Source organism: Pinus tabuliformis, chromosome 5_1, assembly GCF_031772625.1.
Source record: "Pinus tabuliformis cultivar Carrire ecotype Pingquan chromosome 5_1, CPIR1, whole genome shotgun sequence".
Taxonomy (NCBI): Eukaryota; Viridiplantae; Streptophyta; class Pinopsida; order Pinales; family Pinaceae; genus Pinus; species Pinus tabuliformis.
The window spans coordinates 698913578-698932095 of record NC_142305.1 but is presented as its reverse complement, the minus strand read 5'-3'; the positions used below and the strand labels follow the sequence as shown (position 1 = coordinate 698932095).

At 39.2% G+C, this 18518-nt stretch overlaps 1 protein-coding gene across 21 annotated transcripts in view; it reads right to left on the bottom strand.

The window, feature by feature from the left end:
- LOC149166860 (uncharacterized) overlaps positions 1 to 18518 on the bottom strand; it is a 163166-nt gene that overhangs the window by 107912 nt on the left and 36736 nt on the right. The window contains exons 5-6 of one of the 21 annotated variants that reach the window (XM_089432803.1): positions 5342 to 5448; positions 5134 to 5244 (exon numbers count right to left, since the gene is read on the bottom strand). The exons of the other annotated variants lie outside the window; for them this stretch is intronic. Coding sequence (XP_089288929.1) covers positions 5355 to 5448 — 94 coding nt within the window. The 3' untranslated portion in view covers positions 5134 to 5244; positions 5342 to 5354. Of the gene's footprint in view, positions 1 to 5133; positions 5245 to 5341; positions 5449 to 18518 lie in introns of those variants that run through there. 21 annotated transcript variants of the gene reach the window in all.

The following is an 18518-nucleotide window of genomic DNA, read 5'->3' as shown; positions in this document are numbered from 1 at the left end:
CACTTGCTCCAAACCCTCAAAAGGCCTAGAAAGATAATGAAATTAGATATGCTGAAATCCTTTGACAAAATTAGTTGGGAATATATGCATGAAGTCCTTAAAGCCTTTGAATTCCACCAAGACTGCATTGATTGGATCATGGCTCTGGTCTTTGGTGTTTTTTTCTCTATATTGCTCAATGTATCTCCCACCAAGCCCTTTCCCCCATCAAGAGGCATCAAGTAGAGAGACCCTTTGTCCACCTTCCTCTTAATCATCATGGTCAGGGGATTAAGCAATTCTCTCCAAGCTGCCAACACCAATAATAGCGTCACTGGTCTCAAGCTTCATGACTCTGCCCAAGCATCCACCCATTAGCAATTCGACGATGACACCCTCTTGATGGGTATCCCAACTGCTAATCAAGTTGTTGCCTTCAAACGTATACTCAACCTTTTCTCTGAAGCATTTGGAACTTCTATTAACCTTGTAAAATAATAAAAAAATCTTCTTTAACACTCCCTTGGCCATTCAAAGAAATATCACTAGAATCTTCGGATTTCAGATCTGCTCCCTTCCCTTGAGATACCTAGGGGTTCCCCTCACTGATAAATCCCTTAGGAAATCTAATTGGGAGGAGCTCCTCAACAGATTGCACAAGAAACTCTCTGTTTGGACCTTTCGTTCCCTCAACTTAACTGGGAGGCTCGTCCTAGTTAAATTAGAGCTTCAGGCCATGCCTCTCTATCTTTTCTCAGCTCTAGCTACCCCAAAATCTATCACGAATGCTATATGCTACATCCAAAGAAGCTTCCTTTAGAAAGGCTCTAATACAAAGAATAAATGGGCCCTAGTGGGTTGGGATCAACTCTGCAAACCAAAGAATGCAGGTGGGCTTAGCCTCAAAGATCCAAAACTTTTGGGAAGGGACCTGCGAGCCAAAACCTGGCGGCAGTGGTCAGACAACCCAAGTACACCTTAGGGCAAGCTCTAGAGGGCGAAATACACTCCCAATTACTCCAAGAGGAACATCATCAGGCTCTTACGTTAAGCCCAAGGCTTAGCAATATGGAATTAGGCATGGAGATATAAAAAATATTATTCAGAAACACATCTTATGGGAGATTCGTAACGGGGATAACGCCCTCTTGTAAAGGGATGCATGGTAGTAGCTTTCGATGCTCGACACCGACCAACATGTTTCCCTTCGTAGAATTATGCAAGCAAGGGGGAAAATTCATGTTGCCCATTATTGGAAGCCTATTATTCTTGGAGCTCGCTGGAGAGAATGATTGGATATGCAAGAGTGGTCTCCCTTACCGGAACAACTAGACTGGAATTCTTTTGATCAGCTCCTCAACGAGCGACAAATTCAGGTTGACCATGGGAAAGACAAGTTGCAATGGGAAAAAATCTCAGTCAGGCTCTTCAATCTCATGGAGGATTATGGCTACATAGAAAAACATGATTAGCTGCAACAACATCAAAGATGTAAAACTCTCTGGGAGGTAGCTCTTGCACAAAATCACCCTCTTCCTCTTGTTGGTCATGCATGGTAAAATTCTCACATGGGACAATCTTTGGTGTAGAGGCTTCACAACATTGTCTAGATGTCCTCTCTACAAATCGCATGAAGAGACTACCAACCATCTTCTGAACACTTCCGAATACACCAACAAGCTCTGGGAATGGGCGGCTAATATATTCAGGATGACAGATAGAGACAAAGCCTCAATCTAGACCACTCTCGATGATTTCTGTTGAAGCATATCCCACCAATTGAATGTCGATCGAGCCTGGAATCTCTTTCCAGGGACTATTTATGGGGCTATCTAGAAGGAACGCAACAAAAGAACATTCAAGAATGTTAAAAAGCCAAGGGATGGCCTACTTACCATCATCAAGCAAAGGATCTGTGAAACTGTTTCCATATCCAAGCTTCCTCACATCCTAGACCCCCCCGTCCTTTGTACCAGCGTATTCTCCATCTCCTGGATTGATACAACTTCTCCCAAGCCACACCGAACCTTTCGACTGTATCCCCCAAAGCTCCCGACCATTGGTACCCCCCAAAGAACAATGTGATAAAATTGAATTATGATGTCGTTGCCTAAGGTAAACCGGGTGCAATGAGCTTTGGTGGTGTCTTTAGAAATTCCAAAGTGGAGATTCAATGGGTTTACTTTGGGAATCTGGGGACTGCCACCAATAATGCAGTGGAGCTCCATGCCATAAAATATGGTCTCGATACGCAAAATAACAATGCTTTAGCCCCCTGATCGTGGAGGGAGACGCGATGCCGACAACTCTCATTGCCCGCAATCTCCAACAAGGCTCCACAGTTAGCAAGGTTACGAACAACTAGAGATTAACCAAAACTCTTCATCGTCTTCAACAGCATGTCAACGACCTTAGTGGGCTCCACTTTCAAGTGGTTTGAAGGAAAGCAAATGCAGTGGTTGATAGGCTCACCAAGGAGGGCACAGTTGGCGGTGAAAGACTGCAATCCCTTGCATGGAGGGAGTAAGGGGAGGGCCCCCTCAGCCATGAGAGTGAGGCAATTAATTCCAAGGATAATGCAGACAATAACAATAATTATTCTACCATAGGACACCAGACCTCCCAGGATCAAATGGCAGATTCTCCCTGATTCGATGTAATGAACCTTGCCCCTTGTATCAAATCCAATTATTCTCCCATAGGAACTGGGATCTCAATCATGTTTTTGGGTAGAGACCACCTTCCTCTCCACCCAAGCACTAGTAAAATCCCCTACACTACTACGAATTCTGAGTACATGGCTCTGGAAACCATTCATGGTTTAATTATCGCCACCTTCTTCCTTGCCTTCCTTGTCTCCATACTATTCTATGAATACCCCAGGCCCGCTAATTTCAACCATCATTCCCTTCGCTCTCAGGTCCTCTTTGTTGATCCCCTCCATACCCCTAGCTTTTGTCCCCTACTCAGATCTGCCTGCAAAACTTCTTTCACCTTGCTCACAAGTATGGCCCCTTGCCAAAGTAATGCTCCCTCCACCAACAGGTCGTAGAGGTAGGAACACGGATAGGTGAAGCCAGCATGTGGTTGAGAATAAGAGTAGAGGCGGAAGCTAGGTAGACAACCCTCAATTAAAAAAGCATTTTCCCCTAAGGGACTCAGTAGTGCATCTCTGAGATGGAGAATCAAGCCAGAGTGATACGAAACAAAACAAACATTGAGGACATAGATGCTCAGTTTGAGCGGATTCCCGATCTGGGTTTCACAAGGGCCAGGGAAAATCGATATAGTCGCACCAATGAGCTCTTTTCGCATTTGAAAACAATTATTGGACTGGCATTGCAGGAAAACAGTCAAGCCAACAAAAACCTAGAGGATAAGATGGACAAGCTTAATGATAATTTTACGATGTTCGTGGAAATTGTTCACCACATTTGTTTTGTCACTAAGGACTCCCCACATTACACTCTCCTCAAAATATGGATGACAACTATGTAGGTTGGACGTGAAATCACACCTATCATCAAGCAAGAGACGAGAGGTGCTTCGACCAGCCAACCTGATGCTGAGGATGCCCTCATCAAGGGAACACCAGAGAATCTGATTCTGTTGGAAGAGGACCCCATGAACTGATTGGTTAGATGCATTTTGAATCCCTTTTGTCTTGATTTTGTGCCCTATGGGCTAGTCATTTTTGGTTTTTCTTACCCAACAAAGAAAAGCAAGTGACAGGCAAGATAAGGGTCACCATGTAAGGGTCACTAATTTTGTTGAAGTCTCTGGTCTTGTCCATTTTGTCACCTATTTTGTAACAAACACAACCAGCACCTACCGATCTAGAGCCTATATGAATTTTATGCTTTGTAACAACTGAAGGCCTAGGATGAAATGCATGTCTAGTAAAAGCAGAAAGCTCAGGAAGGCACTTTTTTTTTTTCTGTTGGTCAGGTCTCGAATCTGACCAACTATAATAGATGGAAGGCAATTGTAATCTTCATTTTCATATAATATAAAGCAACTTCTTCTTACTTACAAAAAAATAATTTATTATTATTATTGAAAATTTTCCAAATTTCGAAATAATTACTGAAAAAATTCCAGTTTTTTCAACTTTTGCATTTCCTTGCAATTTCTCTCCTAACGCTACCACACTATTGCTTTATTCAATGAAATCCATATCTCACAAATTTGTAGAATTTCAGTAAATTTGGTACATTCAAGATTTTGGTGAACCTTATTAAACTTCATAGCCTTTACCAAGTCCATAATTCAAAATTCATAACTTTATGTCATGAATTTGTAGGTTATCCTTACAATTTCCATGCTTATAACAATATATTTCATTTTAATTTTTTATACGGAAATTTCATTTTAATTTTTGACCGGCTTACTAGTAGAGTTTAATCGGGGCATCGAGTAGATTTAACCTCGTGGCCTCCCATTGAAGAAGTAGGCATTGTGTAGAATTCACGTCGTGACCTTGACAAGGTGTTGAGCTAACCCTTGTTATTGTTATAAGTTTGTAAGTTATCCTTAGAGTTTCCAAGTCCATAATCACATTTTGTATATTTATTCTTATTGAATTTTTTACTATTTTATAATATATCTTAATTTTTTTTTTTGGATGAAGATCTCGTTACTAATCAGAGCCTAACCCCTGAAGTATGAGTAGAATTAACCTCCCGTTACAAATATTCTTTACCAACTCCACCAATTAAACTAACCCTTGTTATTATTGTTTAGTATTATTATCATTATTATATTTTATTGTTATTACTTTCATTATTATTAATATTAAAAAATCAAAACTCCATCTAAACCTATCAGTCAAAACCAAATTGGTACTCTAACCATGTCACTTAACTTCATTCACTCTATCGATAAGAATGATCATGTGCATGTCATCATTGATGCAACCGGAATATTGTTGGTCCTGTTTAGCTCACATAGTAATTTTTCTAAGGTGGAACGACAAAATTTTAATTAAAAAATAGAAGAATTATTAAAATTATAAATATCATTTATTAAAAATTAACAATTTCAATATAATATGAATTATAGGAACACTGAAATATATTTTAATTAAACTATAAATTTAATTTTATATACATATATATATTTAGATGCAGGAATAATTCCCAAAAAAAATAAATCCAAACCTTAAAATTTGTGGACATCTCCCATTCCCTGGAACTTCTCTCCCGGTCCTTACCGCACAGCTACTATTTTCAATGAAATTCGTAGGTAACGTCACGTAATTTGTCACTGATAATGAGAATGTGAATGTCATCAGTAATACAAGTGGAACATTACCGAGCACGTTTACAGTGACAGTGACCAGAGAGAATATCGAATATCTCACCTGGGGATTTTCCTTATCTCGAATGTTGAGATGTTTTTCTAAGCCAAAAACAAATGATGTTGCTGCTTTTTCCTGGAGAATCGCACTTTCTTTGTACTTTTCTGAATCTGAGTATTTAAAAATCGATGTGCTTTTAAAATCAAACTTTCCAAATTCGGTTGAACCTATTTTTTAATAAAAACCTTAATCTATGTAAAGTTTCTCTATCAATAATGTAGCATGCCCTCTATCTTTTCAATAAAAAGTTTTGATATGTCCATCTCCACTCATCATGAACATACCTACTTTGCAGGTCATTACTTAGTACCAAAGAACGTATCTATATTATTTCTGTGTTCAGCAGATCAGAGTAGGGGTCGGCCATAACCAACATTATTTTACAATGGCGTACGGCTGGAGTGGTAAAGTTCATTCCTAAAGTGTACAGACAGATTTTACCTTGGAATCAGTTGAGACAAAATTTCATGTCCTCCAATGGCAATGAAGGATTACTTTCCCTGCAATGTTCGATTACAGTCAATCAATACTAAAGTTCATTCATCCTGAGTACAGACAAATTTTACTCGGAAATAATGGGCAATGAAAGATTACTTTTCCTGCAATGTCTGACTAGAGTCATCGAGACATGAAATCATGAGTCCAACCCTGTCGTGATTTGCTATCAATTGGACAAATCAAATCATGAAAGAGGATCTCTTACGGTCTGCTCCACTTTTTGGACACATCCTCTAATTTCCAAGGTCGATCATTAGGAGTCTGACTGTCGATGCGACATGATTATTGTAGATTCTAGCACCACCCATTCCATTGTGGACAAAATTGAAGGATTTAAACCACTACCAATGAAATTTCCTTAGGCTGACTGTGGATGCGATTTCACTATTCTAGATTCTAGATCTGTGCACTCCAATGACATTGTTAAGGAGAGCATAAAATTCTCCATCAAATATACAGATCCATATGTTATAAGCATACGAGAATTGGAAACCGAGAGGATGATGAGAACACGAAATTGAAATCTTTCGGCCAATACCGATTAAATCTTGTTCATCGGTCCGTTATGCTTGTCATAGATAATCAACCATACAAATTACAAATTTTAGATCATGAAATTACTTTTCTTTAATCATATGACTCGACTTAGCTTTACACTTTTGTCCAAATGTTTTTAAATATAATTATAGTTTTGGTTGGGCAGTTTCCTCTCCCGATATCGAAAAAGAACAATCAGTGTTTCTATTTCAAACTAGAACCATAATAATTTCAATGTTCCACCAAGGCTCTGGTACGAGAGGGCCAGGAAGTGAGGATAAGCGGGAGTGGCCTATGCAAAAGCTCCCCACCAATTTTTAGGAAACGTGGGGGACGTCAGGGTCTTAGAAACTTATAAATATAAAATATAATTTATAAATTAAGTCCACTATGACAATTGGGTTTCAATTGAAAAATTGCAAAGCATGATCATTGATATGAATATCATTATCTAATATCATATAAATTTAAAATTTTAATTTATAATCATACATCATACATTATGATTAAAGTTTAAACCATGTTGATGTTCCACTTCCTACTATGAACATTGAAATTTAACAATGAATATTGACATAAAATTATAAAAGTCAAGTCTGATACATCATACATCAAAAGTCAAAATTTTATAGAATTATAAAAGACTAAAGTCAAGTCTGATACATCAAGAGTCAAAATTTTATAGAGTCAGAATAACATAAGAACATCAACATATCAAAAGATAAACGAGCATACTTTTGCTCAAGCCTCAAGGTAATGCCCCGCTAGTCTCTAGATCCAGCGGTTGCATGAATAAATCGGGATCAACCATATCACCATCTAAATCTAAATCACTAGCATTCTCAAACATGTTAAGTGGCACACCAACCAACCCCATATGTCTCTCATCAAGTCTCTCCTCCATATCTACCTGTGCATCATCCTGTGAATCAACATCCCATCGTGTTGTTGGTCCCTTCAAATACTCAGGTGTCTTCCTATGCTCAAGACGTAGGGCATTGTGCACAACAACTAACTTCTCCGCTTTTTTAGAGGTAATCTTGTTCCTCTTGATAGAGTGGATGAAGCTATATGTGGATCAATTCCTCTTTGCTGCAAAGGAACTAGGAACGTCTTGCGAATGGAGTGAGGGGCCAGGGTGAATAATGAATTAAATTTATAAAAAAACGAATTGAAACCCTAAAGTATTAAAATTAATGCTAAATTTTAATTATAAACAAAAGTTTATTTAAAAAATTGGGCCCCTCGACCCCCCACGAACCCCCACGACACCCTTTTCGGAAATGACCCCTTGGCATGTCTCTCTGCGTACCCTGTTTTTTTGGGAGCGTGGAGAAACGACCCCTTCTCGTCCCCAAGTCCCCGGAGCGCAGGGGAGCTAGGAAACTAGACCCTTAGGGGGGGAGGGGGCGAGTCCCCGTGGAACACTGAATAATTCTCATATTTCAGAGTATACATGCTTTATATTCATTGTGAATTTGAAATATCTTCATTATATATTTATTTATTGTAAATTTAATATTATATATTTATTTGAAGGGTATATATATATATATATATATATATATATATAAGTTAAAATAAATAATTATTATTGAAATTATAATTTATATTAATAAAATTATTGTTTTCCTATAAAATTGCATTCAATTTTTTCAAATGTTTTTATATTTAAATTATGCAATTTTAATTTTTATATCTATGATTTCATTCTTATAAAATGATTATTTCTTATTATTTAGTTTTTAAGTTTTCAAGTTTTTTTCCCTTTTCTGCTATTCCCAAGAATCAAGGAAGAATTATTCTTTTTTATTTTTTTTTAAGCTTTTTCCAACATAATCATTACATAGAAACTTTCAATGGATATGGCAGTCTTGGTGAAAAGTTCATGTAATAAAGGTAAAATAAGACCACGGTTAAGGGCACTTATTCCAAGGTGAATTTTGGGCAAAGATATCCTAGTGGGCATCACCGGATGTGTGTTTTGGCTAAGGAAATTGGCAAAGGCTAAGGCAAAGGCATTAAAAGGAAAAAAATACATTTTTGGCACATTTATTTATGAAAATAAAGGAAATTAGGAGAAAAGTAAGGTGAAAGGTCGCAGGTTGCATGTTTAGAAGAAATTGAAGGAAAATAATGGAAAATGAAGAAAATAAAGGTCTCATTCATAAAAAAGCTTATGAGGATCAGTTGGTAACCTTTTTTCAGTTCAGGTTTGGAGCTCTATCATTATTCTCTCTCTCTCGCTCTTGGTCACTTAAAGTTTTCTTGTAGCACTCTAGTTTGGAGCAAAGGAAAAGCAAAACAAGAAAATGAAACGCAAAGCAAGCAAGGATCAAGAAAAGGAAAGCAGGACTCAAGCAGCTTCAGCAGGAATACTTGCAAGTAACCTTTTGCATGTATGATTTCTTAGCTAGTTTGGACATGCATGGCTTTGCATGTTGGTTTATGGTTATCTTGATGTCAGTGGCATGGTTTTGCAAGGTTATGATAGTGGATTTCAGCCTAGCCTAGCCTTTTTTTGGATGCCATGGTATGTTGGGATGTTATTTCGGTTTTTGAGCTTTGGAATTGCCGGATGGATTTTGGAATCCGCGGTGGAGGTAGTCTCAAAGTTCATTCCCAAAGGCCTAGGAATCCCTTGATTGGTTATGGCAGGATACACGGTAAACCCTGAGGGAGCAATCTTGGTTTAGGGCCTAGTGATCCGGGTTTGGATTGTGGTAAAGCCTGAGAAACAAGGAGACAGAAAATTCCTCAAGGATAGTGATCAACTCCAAATGGCATTCCAAGTTCAGTTCAGTTGTCATCAAAGCACCAGTTTTGGTGTGATGGCGTATTGATGAGGGTGGGGGTGGTTTAAACTCTGAATTCCCTTGGTTGTTCTATGATATCCTACATTCATGCTTGGAATAAGGCACGGGGGTGACTGGATGAAAGAGAGATTTGGTTCAGCCATGTCTATGGTCGGATGGTACGTGGAAGTCCCGAACCTATTTGGATTTGTCTATGACTAATAAAAGCTAAGTTCTCTTACTTTTGCACTGATTTATATGTGGATTTAATGGTTGTCATATCTCTGATATTTATATGGTTTTATGTTGGTTATAAGCATGGTTGAATGATTACTTTATCGCATGGTTATTTCATATATTTACTTGTAACTTTTAAATGGATGAATGCAAGACTTAATTGATGATGTAGTAGTTCAATGGAGAAGGAGGTGATCTTTTTGGTTATGTTTCATACGTTGTTTCAGTCGTTTATGCTCTGTCTTGTATCGTATACCTGTAAGTTGCATTGATGCCAAGTGTTTGGCAGAATGTCAATCCCAGTTGGGGATGCTCAGGCCTAGTCATGAGGGTGATTTTTGATGGATCAACATTGTTATCATGTTTTTAATGAATTCTGGAAGTTACAACAAGTTCTGGGCAGAGGTCAGGATTATGGGCTATAAAAGTAGCTTAAATCCCGAGGTTGCTGGCACAAAATTTTGGTCCACAATTGCTACAGGCAGCCCTGTGAGAGAGACTTTGGGTTTTGGTCGCTCCCTTGCCCATAACATGAGAGCGACTATGGCCTAAGAGCTACAAAATAGCAGTGGGACCCAGGGACAAGCTGTTTTAGTGGCTGACTTGTCTCCTGAGGGTTCTGCTGATGATGTTGGATGACTGTATGTGATGTTCCGTCAATTCTAGTTCCTTAAGGTGACATAGGAGGTCAAGTCTGATCATAGTAGCATCTCTCCTCATGTTTACCTTAGTTGGCATAGTTACTTTGGGTAGACCTAGGAGGTGGTGTTACAATAGAGTAGTACAAAGGCAACTCACAAAGGAGCATACTATCAACGAGACTTGAATCTGGGTGGGGATGCATTGTAGTGGCTACAACAACCCTCCAACATTTTGGCTCGCATGCAAATTTCGAGCCTACCTTCGATCCTTTTGTTGATCGTTCCCTGGTCACTCATTGCTAAGGTGACGATCTCAAGCCTCCTCCTTGACCTTAAGAGTTGTTCACGTTTGGATCTTTATGCAGTGTGTGTCATCTTTGGGCATAGGGATTGTTGTTTGTCATGCAAAGGGAATGTTGTTTTGCTTCAAGGGAAATCTTGTGCGTATGAGTTGTTTTCATTACATAGACATGTTTCACACTCACTTCACGCACTCTTGTAATGAAGGTTTTTGCATCAAGTAAAGTATGTTTTATACATTCTGGATGGTCTACGTTGTATCACTAAGTGTTGTGTGTGGTCATAGTCAAGTCCTACCATTGTTTACATCTGTGTCACTGATCTCACAGTTAACCAATTTCCCGAGCAACCTAGCCTCATCCAGCTTCCCAAAACTATGCACTTTTCTTCTACAAACCTTAAGCTTTTCCCCTTTCCTACCAGAACTGTGCAGAGTGCATAGACCCCAGCATCCCTTCGCATCCAAAACTGTGTATTAGTTTCCTCTAGTGTCCTTCCCTAGTCGGAACCCATTGTATTTATAAGATGCACAGTGTTGTACCTCAGCTGCCCAGCCAATATTACTCTCCAGAAATGCGCAGAGTAGTCAAGCAGTCGGCACTGCTCTCTAGAAATGCGTAGACCAGTGAGGCAACCAACACTGCTCTCCAGAAATGCGTAGAGTGGTTAAACAACCAGCACTTCTCTCCAGAAATGTACAAAGAAGTCAAACATCCAACACTGCTCTCCAGAAATGCACAGAGTAGTCAGAAAACCAGCACTGCACTCCAGAAATGCACAGAGAAGTCCAGCTACCCTGCTTCAGAAATTACACAGAGTGTCCTCCCAAGACCCCATCCTGCAGCATTGCCTTGCTCTCAGAAATTCCACAGAGCAGACAGCCTAGCCTTGCTCTGGAAAACTGCACAGATCATCCTGACAGCAGTCACTATCCACTAAAACTGTGTTGATCTATCTCCCAATGACTATAGGAAAAGGTGACATGTTGCATCACTCTCAAGGAATTGAGGAGAAGGATCAAGAAACCAAGTTATGATTGAGACCTCATGCAAACTTTGTCGGATGCATGATCATATCGAGGGTAAGTATGGTAAGTAAAGAATGTCTTTTGAAGTACATCTCTTAGTGAAGCTTGAAGGATTGTTTCTCATTGTCATATCATTTTGTCTTCGATAACATGCATGTTTGCAAGCATAAATTCATCTCATGTGTTTCCTCTACTTGTCTTGTTTCCTTTTTTCTTGTTTGATCAGTTGTCTTCTTTGGCATGTTGATCACTATGTCGTGCTTGTAAGTTTGTTCTGGCAATTTTGAAGGTTTGTCTTTATGTGTATGAGTTGTTTTCACTCTGTCGACATCAGTAGCACTCACACACAAAGTTGTAAACACTGTCGCGCAAGTGTCATCATGGTCGTTCGAAGACATATTTCAACTGTCGCACTTGTCGCTCTCAACCTTCGAGTCAGTCTCACTTAACACATGTTGTCTTGTTGGTTTGAGTTGTCTTGTGGTCCAGTCATGATAAGTGTGATCACAGAGTCATGTATGCAAGAGTACACTTGCTTTCACACTCAGTCAATTTTCCTAAAAATCTGTCAACTAGAAAACCCTCAGTCAACTGGACCCGATCTCAGTGACCTTGCACTGCTGCCCAGAACTGTGTAGAGCTTGAGGATGTCCTCCGGGCAACCTGCTCTGTGCAATTCTAGAAATGAACCAGCTAACTGACTCCCAGAACTGCACAAAAGTTGTCCCAGAAGCTGATCTAGTCTATGCTTCCCGCAAGACCTCCCATCAAGCCTCTCATTGGTCAGCCGAAAGAAATGACTTGAGCTATGACACAGGGCTATACTCATGTTTAAATTTGCATAGAGTTGTCTTGTCATGCCCTTCCTTCTTGCTCTACAAATAGCCCAGGCATTGTGTAGAGTTGTCCTGCCCTACCAGCCCTTCTTTCCCACTCTGCAACCAGCACAGGAATTGCGCAGAGCTGTCATGTCCATCCCTTCTTCCTCGCTCTACAACCAGCTCAGAAACTACATAGAATTGTCCAAGTCCGGACTGTCTCTCAGGATTCCACAATTTTGACCAACAGCTCCCGCAGCTTGACCTAGTGCTCCTCTGGAAAAACTACGCAGATTTTTCTACCAGTGCCTCCTACTGTCCGCACTATCTTCCCTAGAGAAATTGCGCAGATCCGAGCTAAATGACCTGCCTAGTGCTCCCTTGGAAAATTGCACAGATTGACCCAGTAGTGACACCCTGCCTAGCCTTCCTCCCAGAAACTACACAATTCTACCTCATAGCTGGGTTTTGCCCCGCAACTATCTCGAATCACCAAAATCCGTCTCCTAGTGACATCTGCGTAGTTTTTCCCGGCAATTCTCCAGAGCCTCGCATCCCAACCTGTGTTATGGTCTCTGCAGTCTCAGTGCCTTGTCCCTCTCCCGGCCGCCTACACTGAAATGGAAAACAATGCATCATGGTAGACTAGGAGATTTTTGGATTTGATGTCATCTCGTCATGAGTGATTGCAAGACGAGTACACCTACGGTGGCTTCACTAGAAATTTCATTTCACGTAACCCCAATAGTTTAGTGTAGGAGTAGGAGTAGTGTTTGCTTTCTTTCTTTGCTTTGCTTTCTGGTTTGCATGTTTGTTTTCTTGCTAATTTGGTTTGTTTTTCTTGCTTGCTACCTTTTCTTACTTGTTTTGCTTTCGCTTTACTTATGCTTTTTTCTTTCTTTGCTTGCTTGTATTCGTAGGTTAGCCTCACATGAAACTGTGTTTGGCTCTCGAGACAAGCCAGGACAAATCTAAAAAGACTTATACAACTATCAACATCTAGTTATCTATTGTCCTCTCTCTTTATGAAGAGCTTGTTGTTTTCAGTCGATGATACCCTGATGGAAAATATGTTCTATTCAGAGTGAGTCTTGGTGAAAACACAACGCTTGCACTGTTAACTAGTACCACCTACTCTATTCGGTCCTTTGGGTTAACCCTTGTCAACTCAATCAAGTAGAGTAAGGTGAGGGGGAAAACCTTAACAAGTATGTCAGAGATATATATAACATAATTCTCTAAAGGAACAATCACTTTTGCTCTCAATAAGTCGAGATCCATCTTCTGCCTCTAAAATAAATAAGTAGCTATGCATAGTTGTTTGAAAATGGAAAAATGGAAAAATAAAATAATGTGAAAGAAGAGAAAGGCTTCCTGTGAAAAGAGGTGATGCAAGTAACTCCGCCAGGGTATTGATGAGGCTCGTTGGTAGCGGAGTTATGCTTGTGTTTCTGCATGACTCCATCAAGGCATTGTGGAGGCCTACTAGCAATGGTGCAACACCGGAGATTAAACTTAAACTCTGGTAGATATATTACTTGTGCACCCATATACTCCTCATCCCGAATCAAAACAACTTAGTTGACTTGGCTTGGAATGTGTGCTGACTGATCAAAAGAATGGTAGGGACTACATCTTTCACACAAGCTAGTGCGGAAGACAACAGGATCAAAGAATCAAACAATACTTCCAAAAAAGTTAGACTCCCTTTTCACGAAACAAGGTCTATACAGAGAGTTGGAGTTCTAACAGTGTGTCGAAAATGTTGTAGTGGCTACAACCTATGTCACACGGTTCGAGTTCGAATTCGAGTTCGACAACGATTAAGTTCGATTCGAATTCGAATTTTCCGATCAGGTTCGAATGAGGTTCGGCATTAGGTTCGACTATACATATTTTTCAATATATATATATTTATGATGAAAAACTTTAGATTTCACCATCATAATGCTCATTTCTTTAACCTATACAAAATTCTATTATATATTTTATTTGAAGAATCGAGAATCTCAGTGTAATCCATACATTATAAATTAGTTTAATAAGTTAGATATCTCATTTTATAGCCTTTGATACAATTTTATAAAGTTAATTAACCAGAATCTGTTAAATATAGACTATAGTCGAGCAGACCACCGGTTAAATATAAAAGAATATACAGATACCAAGTCACAGTCAAACTTCATCGTTCTTTTAAAAACCCAGATCCCAGAAGTCGTTGGAAATGCAATTTTCGTAAAGTTGACGAACACAAATTTGTTAAACACACAAATAAATTGTAATTGTCAATTAAAGAAAGCCAGTTGTTTCACGTAATTATCTCACCTGCAACAGTCAAATTTCAATGTTCTTCAATATTCAAAAGTCCGATTTCAAATAGGACACTGTTAAATATTTTGAGTATATTATTCATAATCAAGGAGGCACGTTGCAGGTCTCGACTGTTTCCCAGATTTACATTCTCAAAGCAAAGTAATCAGTGTCCCTTATCTATAAAAGCCACCCTGCGTAGTGAGCTCATCCCACACTTCTTCTCTGCGTAGTGAGTTTACCCGTTTTCCTTTTTTGGGGTGAACAACAAATCAATGGAGTTTTTAGATTCAAACAGTGCAATTATTCGGTGTGCAATTGCACTTTTATTTATGAGTTTTATGTTGTTTCCTGTAGCATTATGTTGTGATAGTTGCCTTCACAAAACCAAGCTCGTGTACCACAGTCAGCCAAGAAAACTGTCAAGAAAACCGCCGAACTTCAAAAAATTCGTTTAAGTTCGCGATTAGGTTCGATTAGGTTCGTTGAGGTTCGATTAGGTTCGATGGAGTTCGATGAGGTTCGAGTTCGACTTGAGGTTCGGCGAACCTGAACGAACTTTCAAATTTTTTTACAGGTTCGCCGAATTTCGAACCTGAAGCTTCAGGTTCGCCGAACCCTATGACATAGGCTACAACCACGCTCCAAACTTTTGGCTAAATATCGGAACCTACCTTGGATCCTGTGATCGATTGTTCCTTTGTGACTTGTTGGTAAGGTGACAATCTCAAGCCTCCTCCTTGGTCTTAAGAGTTGTTCACGTTCTCATCTTTATTTAGTATGTGTCACCTTTGGGCATAGGGATTGTTGTTTCTCATGCAAAGGGAATGTTGTTTTGCTGCAAGGGAAATCTTGTGCATATGAGTTGTTTTCATTACATAGACATGTTTTACACTCACTTCACGCACTCTTGTCACGAATGTTTGTGCATCAAGAAGAGTATGTTTTATACATTCAGGATTGTCTACGTTGTACCACTAAGTGTTGTGTGTGGTCATAGTCAAGCCCTATCACTGTTTACATCTATTTCACTGATCTCACACTTAGCCAATTTCCCGAGCAACCTAGCCTCATCTAGCTTTCCGGAACTATGCACTATGCTTATGCAACCCTTAAGCTTTTTGCCTTTCCTGGTGGAACTACATAGTGTGCAGAGACCCCAGCCTCTCTTGGCATCCAAAACTATGCAGTGGTTTCCTCCAGTGTCCTTCCCCAACTGAAACCCACTATCTTTAGAAATTGCGCAGTGTTTTCCCTCAGTTGCCCAGCCAGCACTGCTCTCCAGAAATGCACAGAGCAATCAGGTAGCCAACACTGCTCTCCAGAAATGCGCAAAGCAGTCAGACAACCAACACTACTCTCCAGAAATGCACAGAGTATCCAAACAGCTAGCACTGCTCTCCAGAAATACATAGAGCAGTTAGACAACTAGAAATGCTCTCCATAAATGCGCAGAGTTGTCTGGCTGTCGTGCATTCAAAAACTGCACAGAGATGTTCTCCGAGGACCCCATCCTGCAGCATTGCCTTTGCTCTCAGAATTGGGCAGAGCAAGCTACCTAACCTTGCTCTAGAAAACTGCTCAAATCATCCCGGCAGCAGTCACTCTCTGCTAAAACTATGTGGATCTATCTCCTAATGACTACAGGAAAAGGTGACATGTTGCATCACTCTCAAGGATTTGAGGAGAAGGAACAAGAAACTAGGTTATGATCAGGACCTCATGCAAACTTCGTCGGATGCATGATCATCTCGAGGGTAAGTATGGTAAGTAAAGAATATCTTTTGAAGTACATCTCTTAGTGAAGCTTGAAGGATTGCTTGTCATTGTCATATCATTCTGTCTTTGATAACATGCATGTTTGCAAGAACAAATTCATTTCATGTGTTTCCTTTATGTGTCTTGCTTCCATTTCGCTTGTTTGACCAGCTGTCCTCTTTGGCATGTTGATCAGTATGCCATGCTTGCAAGTTTGTTCTGGTAATTTTGAAGGTTTGCCTTTGTGTGTATGAGTTGTTTTCACTCTATCGAAATCGATTGCGCTCACACAAAAAGTAGTCAACATTGTTGCGCAAGTGTCGTCACGACCGTTCAAAGACATATTTCAACTGTCACGTCACTTGTCGCTCTCAACCTCAGAGTCAATCTCACTGAGCACATGTTTCCTTATTGGTTTGAGTTGTCTTGGGGTTGAGTCGTGCTTAGTGTGATCACATTGTCATGTATGCACGAGTACACTTGCTCTCACACTTAGTCAATTTTCCTGAAAATTTGTTTACCAAACAACCCTCCGTCAACCGGACTCGATCTCAATGACCTTGCACTGCTGCCCAGAACTGCACGGAGCTTGAGGCTGTAGCAACCCTTATCATATTTCTTGTAGTCATACATCTCCACAAGTAATTGCACTGAGTTCATTTTCATTTTAGACCTTTCTTATTGCACTTGAATCAGTTTTGTGATAACTTGGTATTCAAAACATATCAATGCTTTAACCTAAATACTCCTACATTGTCCTATAATAACAGTGATATATATTCACCAAACTTATTTCTGAAATCACCTTGAAATTAATACGAACAGTGAACTAAGATACACCGAAGTGCATCTCTGTTTTATTCGAACTGCTTCGATCTATTCTTGACAATGGATTCAATCTCAAATAGTGAATTTTCTTCATTACCAAAACCTTCTTGCTAATAAGTTTTTTTTTCAACTCTTTTCCACCATAGTTATGATACCATGTTGAGAAATCCAAGGAGGTGGCAAGTTAATTGATTTCTCTTATTATGACATTATCTTGTGATGGTTTATTATTATTATTCTTTCATTCAATTTATCTTTTCATTATCATCAAGACTAATGCCAATCAACAAATAGAAGAGGACACAAGATGTAGGCACGCAGCCAAGGAAAAACCCCACTCTAGGGGAAAACCCGGTCAAGAATTCTTCCTTTAGTAGATTCAAAACAAAATGAGATAACCAAGACCCTCACAACCTAGACTAAAGACTTCCTCCATCAATTCATCCTTGTTAGATCTTCTTCATTTTTTCATCCATGTCACTGTGTGAGCATCGAGTCTTTATCACTGTGATAGTATCGAATTTTTATCACTGTGATAGCAACGAAATCATATTCACTATGATAACATCAACACCTTGTCATTGTGGCAGCACTAAAACCTTGTAACTACACCTAAACCTTGTCACGGTGGCAGCACCGAAACCTCATCACTGCACAGAAATCATCTTTGCAATTTACAGTGAAGTTATCTCTTCATTATATTGTGCCTTCAATGAAATTCTATGAACCCATTCTCTAGAAAAGATCTGAACTGTCTCACTGTAGTAGTAGAGAAACTTTCTCTCTAAAATCTGAACTTGTCTCCACATAATTTGAGTGAAGTCCTTATGCTTATATATATAGTTGTTTTTCCATTATAAACGAGCCGACATGAGTCTTTTGAAGAGAATTGTCTTTAGGCTAACTTGATGATGATTTATTTGACAGTAAGGAGACTTTGATGGAGGAGTCTTTGACCAAACAAAAATTGACTTTGACAACCTAAAGCCTACAATGGAGGCTTGACTTAAGACAATTGACCCAAGAATGAAATCCATGCTTTAACAAGTCAATTCGATTAATAAAAAGGGTTTTTCTTTCTTTTTAAAAATATATTACATTTTGACTCAAGTACAATTATGAAGACCAAACCTAGTTACATTCTTCAACAAATACCCCTAAAGATTTTGATCATTATGTGATTACCCCTAAATATGTAAGTCAATATAGCTTATAAATCCTCATCCTTGCCATCAATGACGAACTCATACTAATCATCCATTTAAAATGAAAGCATAATCTCGGTAAACAATCAAAACAATGTACACTTTAATAAAGTTTCCACATCCTATACCCACATACCATAATTGTATCAATTTAGAACCAAATGTTTTTCATGGAAATCATGATATTAATCTATAGATCTAAACCTTGATCAAGTCATGACTTATA